This window comes from Microcebus murinus, chromosome 6, assembly GCF_040939455.1.
Source record: "Microcebus murinus isolate Inina chromosome 6, M.murinus_Inina_mat1.0, whole genome shotgun sequence".
NCBI classification, from domain to species: domain Eukaryota; kingdom Metazoa; phylum Chordata; class Mammalia; order Primates; family Cheirogaleidae; genus Microcebus; species Microcebus murinus.
In genome coordinates, this window is record NC_134109.1 from 103,088,668 (window position 1) to 103,102,117 (window position 13,450).

At 40.9% G+C, this 13,450-nt stretch overlaps 1 protein-coding gene across 6 annotated transcripts in view; it reads left to right on the top strand.

Moving 5' to 3' along the window:
- The first annotated feature begins 832 nt into the window (after positions 1–832).
- Positions 833–13,450, top strand: part of MAP2K5 (mitogen-activated protein kinase kinase 5) — a 254,317-nt gene continuing 241,699 nt past the window's right edge. For 3 of the 6 annotated variants that reach the window (XM_076004506.1, XM_012768374.3, XM_012768375.3), the window contains exons 1-2: positions 835–1,639; positions 7,765–7,813. In XM_076004506.1, coding sequence (XP_075860621.1) covers positions 1,505–1,639; positions 7,765–7,813 — 184 coding nt within the window. In that variant the 5' untranslated portion in view covers positions 835–1,504. Of the gene's footprint in view, positions 1,640–7,764; positions 7,814–13,450 lie in introns of all 6 variants that reach the window. The other 3 variants (XM_076004507.1, XM_076004508.1, XM_012768372.3) reach the window with 2 other exon arrangements.

Consider the following 13,450-nt stretch of genomic DNA (forward strand, 5'->3'; position numbering starts at 1 on the left):
TTCTGTATAAGTACCAAAGACCGAGAAGACCATCGTTGAAAATCTGAGATAACAAGGCATTTAAAAATAACCAACGTTTAGTGCTACTGCCGCGATATCACCGACTACGTAAACGTTGCAATTTAGCTAAAAATATATGGACTAGCCTGGATATTTTTGCAATGGTTTAATGAGTGACGATGATGCCACTACTGCAGCTGGCCCCAGGCAGTTAAACTCTTGACTGAATTTCTTTACTATTGCTTTTTGAATAGGGTGCTGTTTCTATTTTAGGGCACTTATGGGGTAAAGAACCTCACTGAAAAATTTATTATATACGTTCTGCTAATGTGGGAGAAAGATAATCCTCTGGACCTGTGATTTTGGGGGGAAAAAAAGACTATTTTTTTGAGTTCTTGCCTTTCTTTTCCTGATATGATGCACACAATCCCATGTACATACAGGTGAACGGCATGAAAAACTAGGGATAAACCCAGCTGAAGTCCTGTCTTTATGAGGCTTTTGTAAAGGGAAACAGTACGCAATTTTAAGCCTTAATTGGCTTTTGGCGGATTTTAGCCCCAGGTCAGTTTTGTCCTTCGTTTGTCATTTGTTTTCACCTTACAGTCTTTAGCCAGGGTCGAGCAAAGAGAGGGCCGTGACCCGGCCGCCGCCGGCGCCCACGTGGCGCCGAGGGTCTCGGGAGCCAGCAGGACCCGCCCCACCCCCCACCCCGCGCCGCTCGCTCCTTTCTCGGGGCCCGCCCGCCGGGAGCTGCCCTCTTCCAACATGGCGCCGCGGGAGGCGGGTCCCGTTCGTCGGCTCCCGGGGTTCCGGCGCCGCGCGTTTTGGTTCCGGAGTAACAGTGCTCTCGCTGCCGCCTTCCTCCTCCTCTCGCCGCTGCCGCCGCCGCCGCCGTCGCCGCTGGGACGCGCGGCCTGAGGCGGCCGGGGCTGATCCTGCGCGCGCCGCTGCGTCTGTATCTGTGTGGGGCAGAGGACTCGCCCGCTGACCCTCCCGCGGAGCGCCCCCTCGGCGTTCTAGTGGTCTGGAGGTCCCGGGGCTCCTTCCTAATAGCCCGGGACGGAGTCTCCTCCAGTCGGGACCTTCTCCTCATCCACTGAGGAGGGGTGGACCCCTGCCGCTGTATCTCCCCCAAACTGGGTCCTTCCTCTGCCATCTGTTCACACTCACACGGACGGCAGAGAGCTTCACCATACTGTTTGCCTTCCTTTCCAACTCCAGAACCTTCTGACCTCCGCTAGTTCCTGCTAGCCCCTGCCGGCTTCCCAGTGCGCCCCGCTCGGAGACACCCTCACGCCCCATACACCCTGGGTCTGGCTCGGTGCCTGCGGGCCCCTGCCTGATCACCCCTTCTCTCGTCGCCACACCCTTATCCTTCAGTCCCCTGTTTTCACCTTCTGTTCTCTACCCCTCACTCCCTTTGTCACCTCTTGAAGTCCCTGCCTAACCAGGGGCCAGCCGGTACCCCCCTACCCCAAGATGTGAGCCCCTTTAACCTGTAATGCTCTGGCTGACCCTTGGCCCCTTCCATGCCATGGAGAACCAGGTGCTGGTGATTCGCATCAAGATTCCAAATAGTGGCGCGGTGGACTGGACAGTGCACTCCGGGCCGCAGTTACTCTTCAGGGATGTGCTGGTGAGTGGTCATCTCAGTGTCCAAATCCCCGAGTGGGGGGCTCAGGGACGTGGGTAGTCAGCAGCTTGACTACTGGTGGCATGTGTTAGTGGTGATGGCAGTTTTATTGCTTCAACCACAGCATTGATTAATTGCATTGACCAAAACCTGGCAAATGTGCAGGGCTCTGGGGAAATAGATGGATGAGACTGAACCCCTGCCCTCAGGGAGCTCACAGCCTGAACTGAGACATACACACAGAGGCAACTAACTGGGATGTAAAACGCTGTCTAGAAGAGTTTTTTCGTAAGTGTTTCAGGGAATGTCCCTGGCCAGATTCCAGCCATGTCTTTCTACTATGTTCTCTGAACTTGGTGACCAGCCAGGAAAGGGAAACAAGGGCAATTTTAATTTACTATGTTGGCAAATTTAAGGCATCATTGAGTGTAAGACATCTTACCACTAAGAAAGAAAAAACTACCTGTTAACTATGATATACCATCCGTTGTACAAAAATAGCCCAATTTCAGAGATATTAAAATAGAGGGAAAATGTGCATCTTAGAATTGATGATGTATTACCTTCAGGATACTCAGAATATATTTCAAATAAAACTATGTAATGTTAGAGCCATAAATAAAATTATGGATTGTAGGTGGCCTATTCAGCCCATGTATCTTTTTTGCAGATAGTTACTGAGGAGCAGTGAGGTGACAAGATTTTCCAAAGCTGTGTAGCTCTTGAGTGGGAGAGTCAGTACTGGAGCTTAAATTTTCTTTCACTTAGTAATTTTCTCCCCCACATGCTGCAGCCATATTTCATCTTTTTAGTATTCATTTGAGATAGACAAAGTATATTGTGCCCATTTTTATACTGAATGACAGAGGCATGGAAGGCAGAAACTGATACACCAAGAAGCACTGTTGCAAGTAGCAGGTCTATGGTGGAACTTACCTGTAAGATAAGAGGGGGCTGGGTGACAAAGCATCATGGGAGGAGGAAGATTGCATTGTGATTTTTTTATTGTCTTGGGTGACTCAATCAAAACTTGATTTCTGTAACTTCATTTTGAGTTGTGACCAGGCCATGCAGATGTTCAGGTGCCTCGGCCAAGAGAGTAGAGGCTGTAGTGAGCCAGCAGCCTTCAATTCTGTGCACCAAATGCCACCCTTCTTTTTGCATCCAGAGCTCTGCATACACTCACCTGCATATATATTTCACCTCATGATAAAGCCCAAATTCCTTCACATGGCCCTCTGGGCACATCTTGTTTGCCTTTTGCTTGCCTGACATCAGCTACATCTCTCACCACACCCCTATGAGCATCCTGTGCCCCAGGTACGAAGAATTACTTTCATTTCTCCCAAGTGCCCAGGCAGTCTCCACTCTGCCCTTTTCTCCAGTTGACCAATTCCCACCTATCCTTCCAAGCCAAGTTTTGCTTTTTCTCCATGTTAGTCTTTGTGTGTACCCCACCTCTGTGTTCCCACAGTTTCATGTAGTTACCCCAGCAAAGCACATATGTTCAGTCATGATTCTTTGTCTCCTCCACTAGATGATGAACTTATGGAGGAGATGGATGTATGTTTTCCCTGTTTCTGTTGCTTCATGGGACCCTGGAGTATTTGCTTAATGAGGGAGCTTAAAAGAGGATACGTGCAGTTATGTGGACAGAGCACTAGGTTTTGAGTCAAGAAATTTGGGTTTAATTGTAAGCTGTCTTGGTAACTAGAGAAGTCACTACGTCTCTGAGCCTTAGTTTGAATACTTGTACCTGCCTCAAAGACTTGTGAAGATTAGGTGAGATTGTATCTATGATAAGAAAGATGAGCTTTCTCTCACTTCACCCATTTGAAACATAGAAGGTCTTATTTTAAGTAGGGTAGTACAGTGTTTAAGACCACAAACTCTGGAGCCAGACTGTCTGGGTTTAAATCACAAGTCCAACCACTTGGAGAAGTATCTTCTGTGTCTCAGTTTCTTTATTGTTAAAAAAAAAGTGGGGGGAGGAAATAAAAATAGTACCTACCTCATAGAATTTTGAGGACTGCTCGAGTTGGTACATGTGAAGCACTTAGAACAATCCAGTATGTAGTGAGCATTCTGTAAGTGTTGTTATTATTGGTGTTATTACAACATAAGGGATGGGGCCTTGATCTTTTAAGCTTCTTGAGCACCTCTAAGTTGTATCTGGCCCAAGGCTGACTAGCCTGAAAGTAAACATTGCACAAGTGGCCCTACTGCTAGAGTTCAGAGTGCCATGTGTCTGCACACTTTTGCTCACATAAGCCCAGGTGGACCATGTTTTGTCTGGAAGACCTGATGATGGACTTGTGGCAGTGGACTCCATGCTGTTTCCCTCATAGCAAGTTCTGCGAGTGTTCAAGTCCAGATCCTTGTGGACTCCTGTAGGCTTGTCTCTGGGTTCACTTCATCTCTTCATCAAGAAAAGACAAGAACCAACAGATACATCAGCATCTCTGGCTTGGAACCTTAAACGTTAAAGCCATGTCAAACCTTGAAGCTTCCCCTTCATGTAATTCTGACTTACTTCAAATGAGGAGGCATGAACCCCAAAAGGGGAAAATGCCTTGCTAAAGCCACAGCTAGTTTTTGGCAGACCTTGACACAGAAGCCAGAAGCAAGTTATAATCACTGAGTCAAGTGTAACTGAGTGTCTTGGACCTGAAGTCAGTAGTTGAGGGTTTTAGTCGCTGCTACATGAAGTAGCTGGGAGACCCTGGGCAAGTCTTCAGACAAAAGACAGCCTCTCTGGGCCTTGTCTTTTGTCCGAATCGTCAGGGACTGGCAGCAGTGTGCAGGAGGCCTACCTGGTCCTAAAGGGAAGAGACATTTGAATTATCTGTTGTATCTGTTTTGTAGCTTTCTATGTTTCTCCTCTTCCCTGAAGGAGTCCCTAGTTCTGGGAAAACTGCAGGAGGTTGGGAGAGTGTCCAGTCCTCTTTGCTCTGTTGTTTATATTCTATGGCAGGGGTCCTCAAACTTTTTAAACAGGGGGCCAGTTCACTGTCCCTCAGACTGTTGGTTAGTGCACACTGTGGGCCCTGGACAAGTCGGCTGCTCAGCAGGACAGACAGTGGCGGCAAAAACACCCAGCAGGACGGATAAATGTGCTAGGCGGCACGTATGTGGCCCGTGGGCTGTAGTTTGAGGATGCCTGTTCTGTCGTCTCTAGGTCCCACCTCAGATTCCCCTCCTCTATGAAATGTCTGTCTAAACTGAGCCTTTGATTTTTCCCTCCTCCTGAGTTAGCAAATACTATTTGCTATTTATGTTTTTTGTTTGGTTCTTAGTGTACTATAGAGCCAAACATACTATGCTTTATATTATTGATCTTTTAGGTTTGTCTGAAGTCAAGGACCAAGTCCCTATTTTCATATAGCCTATAGCTTTTGTGAGCTTTTGTGCTCTTGGCATGTTGTAGATGCTCAATTATATTTTTGGTCCCTCAGATATTTGTATGATTTATTGAAAGGAAGGGGAAGAAAAGAATCAAGAAATGATCACTATTAAGATATGTAAACTTAGTTTTTCTTTTGAAATCTTCAGGTTAGGAAAAATGGTTATGTTGTTGAAGGTAGGAGCCGGTCACTTGGAAATAAGTCACTTAAAATGTTACTGGAAAATATACATAAAATCATTAAATGTACCCTACTTAAAAATTACTAGTAGATATTGACCAATTTTCAAACTTCTCACACGTTTGTCATTATGACAGCCTCACTTTATTCTATTTAAAGAAATAAGATGGTTGTGTTCACATGGTTCTCTCCAGCAAGTTTGTTTTTTTCTGTCTCCTTTTCCCCATGTCACATGTAAAGCACGTGTACAGGCACCTTATTTATGTTGATGGGCGAAAGCATGCCATTGGTGCCCAGTGGAGTTATCAGCTGGTTGTTAGAAATTTGCTGTTTGATGGGGTCTGCTATTCATAGGTAGAGAGGATCCTAAATTAATTTGCTAATACTGTAGAGGGAGCAGAGTTCCCTGGAAGTAACTAGTGATAACCTAGACTTAGAGGGTTGGGGATGGAGCAGTTTTTTCCACCCTCCTTTTTTTTCCCTTTTTAAAACCTATACTAGCTAGAAAGGATCTTCAGTAAATGCTGTGGAAGGATGAAGTCAGTGAATGAATGACTATCCTCCATTGATTGTTGGGTGCTGGAATTTTAAGGTTTTATTATGAAATAAGCTTTGTAATGTTTCAGTGATCAGTGCTGTGATTTTGTTTATTTGTTTGTTTGTTTGTTTTGAGACAGAGTCTTGCTGTCACCCAGGCTGAGGTGCAGTTTGCAATCATAGCTCACTGTAGCCTCAAACTCTTGGGCTCAAGCGATCCTCCTGCCTCAGCCTCCTAAGTAGCTGGGACTACAGGCATGTGCCACCACACCCAGCTAATTTTTACATTTGTTGTAGAGATGGAGTCTCGCTGTATTGCGCCAGGCTCCTGGCCTCAACTGATCCTCCTGCGTCAGCCTCCCAGAGAGTGGGGATTACAGACATGGGCCACTACACCCGGCCAGTAATTTGTGTTATTTATTTAGCAGGCACTAATATGATACTTGCCATGTGCTAGACACTCTTCTAAGCACTTTCTAAATATTAACTCATTTAGTTGTACAAGGTAGGTACAGTTACAATCTCATTTTACACATAAGGAAACTGAGGCACAGAGACATTTGCTCACTCAGCTGTGAGAGGCAGAGCCAGCATCCAGCCCAAACAGTTTGGCTCCAGATTCCATGCTTTTAGGTTTTACACTGGACTGCTTGTGTACTTTGTTCCGTATTTGCTCTACAATTTTCTATCAGTAAGTCCTGTCTACCTATGAATGTAGAAAAAATTTTTTACCACTCAAATCTTTTTCAGATACTTCCTCAAAAAGTTGATGTTTCATTTACTGAGACTAGAGTCAGAGAAAAAAATAATCTCTTTTGGCTCTAATGAGCAAGGGCTGCCTGAGATAGTTCTCTTTGATCAATTTTATATGCACAGATTTATTTTTGAAAAAAAAGAAAGCACTGTAGAGGCAAGACTATTATGCAAATTGCCACTGCTGCAAAAGCTTCTAAAGAATTGCCTTTAGAAGGAAGTTGCAGCCGCCACTCTGCTAAGTGCCCTGCTTAGAAGGGCTGTGGACTCCCTGCTGAGAAATATTGCAAGCAGCTTTGTCAGCTGGCTGCCTGGTGCCAGTTCTTTGCAGCCTGGGAGGGACTTTGTGGCAGAGCTCCCAGAGAGAAATGAGGTCTGCAGGCCATTCGGGTTGGACTGGACATAATGGAGGATCACTTCCCCAGAACTGAGGGGTACCGTGCCTCTTCAGTTGAGCTTCTCAGTAGGCTAATTTTCAAGTCTTTTCAACTTTATAGATTTATTCAAACATTGATATCATATTATATACACTTTTAAGGGTTTGTTTTTTTTTGTAGGCCAGATTAATTTTATTTTGGTGTTATTAGGTATGTTTTCTATTGCTTAAGAAAAGGTTTATAAGAATTGTTTGTATTAAATGTAGCATAATGGGTTTATATCATCATCAGGAAAACTTGTGTGTTGAACTCCTACCATTAAGAGTGCAAGGCACGATGTTGCTTGTTATATATCAGAACTACATTGTTGAAAATGTCTATAATTTCTAAGCTTATGTTTATTACATTCATTTTTACATTACCTCTGTGTTACTAGACCCATTTTGGAGGATAATCAAATTGAGGCTCAGAGAGATTAAGTGATTTTTTTTCCAATAAATGCAGAGCTGAGATTCAACCTAGGTCAGTCCGACTCTCAAACCCTTTTATCTTTCCATTGTAGTATATTCCACAACCTCCCATAGAAGAAACCAACTTTTTGTAAATACACAACAGTGTACACTGTTGAATTGTGAGTAAAAGATTATGTTATTAATACAGAGCAGAAAAGATTTCCTAAAGATTTTTCTCCCTGGAATAGAGATTTAAACTCTGGGTTTACATTGCTGGGCTAAGTGTGATTATGAGCTAATGTTTTTATAGTTTATGCCAACATTTCAAAAATCTTTCCCAGGTTCTCATATTTCCTCTAGGATTTGCCACATGTTAGCAATAAAGAAGATGGCTAATTGTGTTTCTTTATTCTTTCTTTGTTTAGGATGTGATAGGCCAGGTTCTGCCTGAAGCAACAACTACAGCATTTGAATGTAAGTCTGGCTTGTATACTTTCTTGACTGTTTCTTTCTGCAGTAATTTTTTAAAGGGTTTATGAGTTGCATTACTTAGAAACTGACAAAAACAGATTATTTATGATTATCATATGGTACATTTAAATATTTATAAATTAATACAAGTTTAATGATGATACTTAACCGAGTAATATTTTCTTATTTAATCATATCTTGGGTGAGCATATTTCTACAATATAGCTTTAATTACCAACGTGACCTTTATTTGCTCTTGCTCCTCATTGTAATAATGTTCTGGGACAAAATGAAACGTGTAAACTACCTGTAGGCCAGTGATTATTGATAAAGAGATTTTAATCCATTGCTGTTTTAAAACAGCAACAAAATAGAGCTTTTACATGAGAATTGCACAGAATAATTCTGTTTTAGTGGGGCTTGGCAGGATTGCTAGATGATGACAGGAACACTTCAGGTCTCTAGGATGACTGGGGGACTGGAAAACTGGTTTTGACATGTATACTTTGCAGGGGAGGTCATGGTCTGAGTAATATTAAGATAAGAGTTTAGGCCAGGCAATTGGGCTCATGTCTATAATCCCAGCCCTTGGGGGGCTGAGGCGGGAGGATGACTGGAGGCCAGGAGTTCAAGACCAACCTTGGCAACATAGTGAGACCTCCTCTGTACAAAAAAAAAAAAAAATTAGCTAGGCATGGTTGTGTGCCCCTATATTCCTAGCTATTTGGGAGGCTGAGGTGACAGGATTACTTGAGCCCAGGAGTTTGAGGCTGCAGTGAGCTATGATCACACCACTGCACTCCAGCCTAGGCAACCCAGCAAGAGCCTTTCTCTAAAAAAAAAAATAATAATAATAATTAGAATTTAGTCAGTAACATAGACGCTAAGGTGCTAAGAAGGATAAAGTAAGGGTTTAGAACTATGGTTCTTATCTTTTTTTGAAGATGAGGGCCACTTTTCAATGTAGAAAAGTTTCAGTTTTTCCACACAATAGTATACTTTTTTGTTCCTATTTTTTAAGAAGATGATTACAGACAGAGAATACAATGGGTACATCCTCTTTGGAGGGCAGTTTGGCAATACTTATTAACATGTAAAATGTGCAAAACCTTTGAGTTAGCACATCTACTTATAGGAAGCTATTCAACAGAAATAGTTACATATGTGTTGAATACTCTTCAAGCAAAGTATTCGTTATGGGATTATTTTTAACAGCAAAAAGTTGGAAGCAAAGTAAATACCTAGTATAATGGGTTAATAAATTATAATCATCCGTAATTTGAAGCAGTAAACAGCAACTAAAAAGAATGAGTTAGGATTTTTGCATTGACGTGGAAAGATATCCATGATGTCTTATTGAATAAAAAATACTATGTATGATATGATCCCATTTTATAAAAAGTTTAACCTTTCTCCCCCAACATTATGTATATATTGAGAGAAGAGTGCCCGCTGCAGTGCTTTCCAGTGGCTTCCTCTGAAAAGTGGCTTTGGGACCTGGGAGGTGGGGCAGTGATAGATGAATGAGCACACTTTTACTCTATGTATTTCGTTATTGTTTGAATATTTTTCAATAATCATTATTTGTTTTTAAACTATAACTATAACTTTTAATGTAATTAGTAATTTATAAATCACACTGGGCTTTGTATACTATAGCAAAAAAGTACATATGTCTGAAATACATGTATTAGTGTTGCAAGCTCTATTGAGATTCCTTTTAGTAACTGCTTAGAAGTGCCAGGAGTTTCGCGGACAGTCTGATAGTTAACATTTGGAATATTTACTGTTCATGGATGATGTGCTAAGAGCATTTCATGGGTTATCTCATTTATTTTAACCATCCATGAAGTACTTTGAAGGACTGTTATTAGCTCTGTTTTAGTTGAGGAAAGGACATCTCTTTTAAGCAATGTATAGTCTCACAGCTAGTAGGTGATAAAGTGGAGTTTCTGGAGTAGATTCTAGAGCATATATTCTTAACCACTGTGCTCAACTTGTCCTGAGAATTGTCAAAATTCTTGAAAGTGCATTTTCTGGTTGTTCTTAAGCATGGCAAAAAGCAGCTTACTTTCTACTTTCTACTTGCTTTTTGGGTCCCCCAAATGCCTTGATAACTTGTGCCTGCCTCACTGGCTTCCAGTTAGGGTTTGTAATAATAATACTGATTATTTTAACTATAATTATTTTATTATTCTGTGCCAGGCATTGTAGTAGATGACTTAGCTAGGTTGTTACTATCTTTACCCTGACCCTGTGAGGTAGGAAAATTATACCTGTGAGGAAACTGAAGCTCAGAGACTTGAAATGATTGTTGAAGGTGATTGCTGGGAGGTGGTGGAGCCCAGATTCAAATGCACATCCTTTTGACTATGAAACTTGCACTCTATAACCAAGTGTGTCGAAAGCCTGTGAAGTGTAAGAATAGAAAAGTTTAAACCTTGAGATTTAAGTTCTGTGTTACCATGCTCTTCCTTTTCCCCCACGAGGGACAGCAGCTCTGTATACCCACCTGTGTCTGGACCAGTTTTAGATGAAAAACAATTAACAAACCCACAGACAAAATAATGACAGTCCTTAGTTTTTTATGTTTGGATTACCATGTACTTTCCATTATAGACTTGTAATCCTAGGTTGGCTTTTTTCATGATTGTTCTAGGGTGACTTTATTTTCAGAACCAAAAATCTGAACCAATGGAATCTACGTATAAGAAATAGTTGAGAAGATAAAGTTTTTAAGCAAATTTACTGGATTTGGGGGGGATAGTCCAGTGGTTTATGAGTATGATAGAACAACCCTCAAATAAATATAATTTTAATCAAAGAAATATTTATGGTAATATATTTAATACTGAAAAGTATACCTAATACTAATTGACTTTTTTTTTTTTTGAGACAGAGTCTCGCTTTGTTGTCCAGGCTAGAGTGAGTGCCGTGGCGTCAGGCTAGCTCACAGCAACCTCAAACTCCTGGGCTCGAGCGATCCTTCTGCCTCAGCCTCCCGAGTAGCTGGGACTACAGGCATGAGCCACCATGCCCGGCTAATTTTTTTTATATACATATCAGTTGGCCAATTAATTTCTTTCTATTTATAGTAGAGACGGGGTCTCGCTCTTGCTCAGGCTGGTTTTGAACTCCTGACCTTGAGCAATCCGCCCGCCTCAGCCTCCCAGAGAGCTAGGATTACAGGCGTGAGCCACCACGCCCGGCCCACTAATTGACTTTTTATACAACAGAGATAGTGTTATACTCAGTGATATAAATTAAGCAGCAAGAGAAAGGGCAGCTATCAAATTTACCTGTTTTATATAAATATAGAGAAAGAGTTGAGTAAGTAGAAAAGAGGGGAAGGGTCAGAATATTATAGATTCTCCTGTTCTGAGAAATGCCATCTCTTTAATGAAACCACCGGTGATTCCAAGTCGGGTTAATCTCTCCGCACAAGAGCAGGGAACCCCCTCAGCCTGCCTTCTGGTTTATTGTGTGTGTGTGTTTTTCTCCTTCACTACATTTTGAGTCTGTAGGTGATAGGCACCATATTTTATTCCATTCTTTCTCTCTTCTTAGTAATGAGCTTACTGCCTTAGAGGAACACACTTGCTGAATGAAATAGAATGTTATGTGTGTCCATATTCAAATGAAAATTATAAAATGCACGTGATCTAAAGCTAAATGAGTAATTTGCTTTTTTGTATTATTTGTTCTGTTGTCTAGACATGGGATATAATTGGTTGGTGGTGGGCAATTCAGACTCCAAATTCAAATTCCCACATTTGACTGTCGTGAGGGAGCAGAGGGTCTGCAGTAGCTGTATTCTTTCTGATTTCTATTCCTGGGGTTGGTATTTCCAAGGGGAGTTAGGGATGGATGAAAGGAGGGAGGCCTGTCACTGCTGAACTCACCTTTTGGGCTAATGGTCCTAAACTTATTTTTCTTCTTATTCCTTTTAGGTCCTTTCTCCCTTACAGCTAGAGCACAGATGAAAATAGTTTTTAGTAGCTAGTGTTTTTTTTTTTTTTTTTTTTAATTTAGAAGGTTCAAATAATCTTAAAAAAAATTCAAGCAGCATAGAAATAAAGCAAAAAGTAAACGTCCCAATTTCCCCTCAGTTTGCTGGTTTCATTATTAACCATTTTTTCTGTATCTTTACAGAAATTTTTTCTGCACATGGTATATACGATGCTGTACTAATTTTTCCTGTCCCCACTTAATATTATATTTTAGACCTCTTTTGAACACCAGTGTGCACAGATCAACATCATTCTTTTGGATGGCTATATTATACTTAATTTTATGGCTGTGGCTTACTTTAAATTACTGAAGACATTTAAGTTGTTACCAGTTTTTTAGTATTAGAAAAAAAATGCTGAAGTCAATGGAGTTGTCTTATATCTTTTCACATTGTGGAAATACATTTTTAGGATTAAATTCCTAGGAGTTGGAACTATTGAGACAAAGAGTTGCCAGGAGTGGTGGCTCACACCTGTAATCTGAGCACTTTGGGAGGCCAAGGTGAGAGGATCAGTTGAGGCCAGGAGTTTGAGACTGGTCTGGGCAACATACTGAGACCTGGTCTCTACAGAAAATTAAAAAGTTATCTGGGCATGGTGGCATGCAACTGTAGTACCAGCTACTTCAGATGCTGAGGCAGGAGGATTGCTTGAGCTCAGGAGTTCAAGATTGCAGTGAGTTATGATTACGCCACTGCACTCCAGCCTGAGTAACAGAGTGAAATGCTCGTGCTCGCTCGCCCTTTCTCTCTCTCTCAAAAAAAGAGTATTCTTGTTTTATTATCTATTAATATTACTATGTTTGCTCTCTAAAAGGTAGGACCAATTTACACTCCTACCAACAACAGTGTATGAGAAGGCCCATTTCCCTCTACATTTACCTACTCTGGATAGTAACAGACTTTTCAGTCAATGTCAATTTGATAAGTGAAAAAGATTATTACGTTACTGTTTTATTTTATATTTCTTTAATTATAAATGAGCTTGAACATCTTTTCATTTGTATTAGGTCACTTGTATTTACTTTCTATGAACTATTTGTCACCTTTGCCCCTATTTTTATTTGGTTATTTGTCGTTTTCTAATTGGTTGAAGGATTTTCCAGTATTAAGAAGACTGATTATTTGTCGTACAGGTTACAAATATTTTTGTGCATTTTATTGCTCTTTTCAGCTTGTTTTAGTCTTCTATTCTCTCTTCTTTTTTCCATATGGAAGTTTAAAGTTTTTGCATGGTCAAGTTTACCATATTTTCCTTTGTAACTCTTGGGTTTATGTCATACTTACTTAGAAAGGTCTTCCACATTCCAGGATATTGAAAAAAATATATTCTTTTTCTTTCTCCTTTAATGAGGTTAAACACACATATTAGTTTTGTATATAAATTTATATGTTCATACTGTTGGTTTTTTAAAAAATTAGAAGCATGCATTTTTATTACAAAGGTCAGAAGAATTTTTTTTTTTAATTCATGTACCATCTTCAGTTTATTTTGGTGAAAGGAGTCAGGTGGGGATCCAACTTTATTTTTAAAGCAGAAAGTTTTGACTTCATACCAGTTATTCAATAATTTGTCTTTTCTCAAATATAAGAACATTTCTGAGATGAAGCTAAAATCTATAACCATAAAA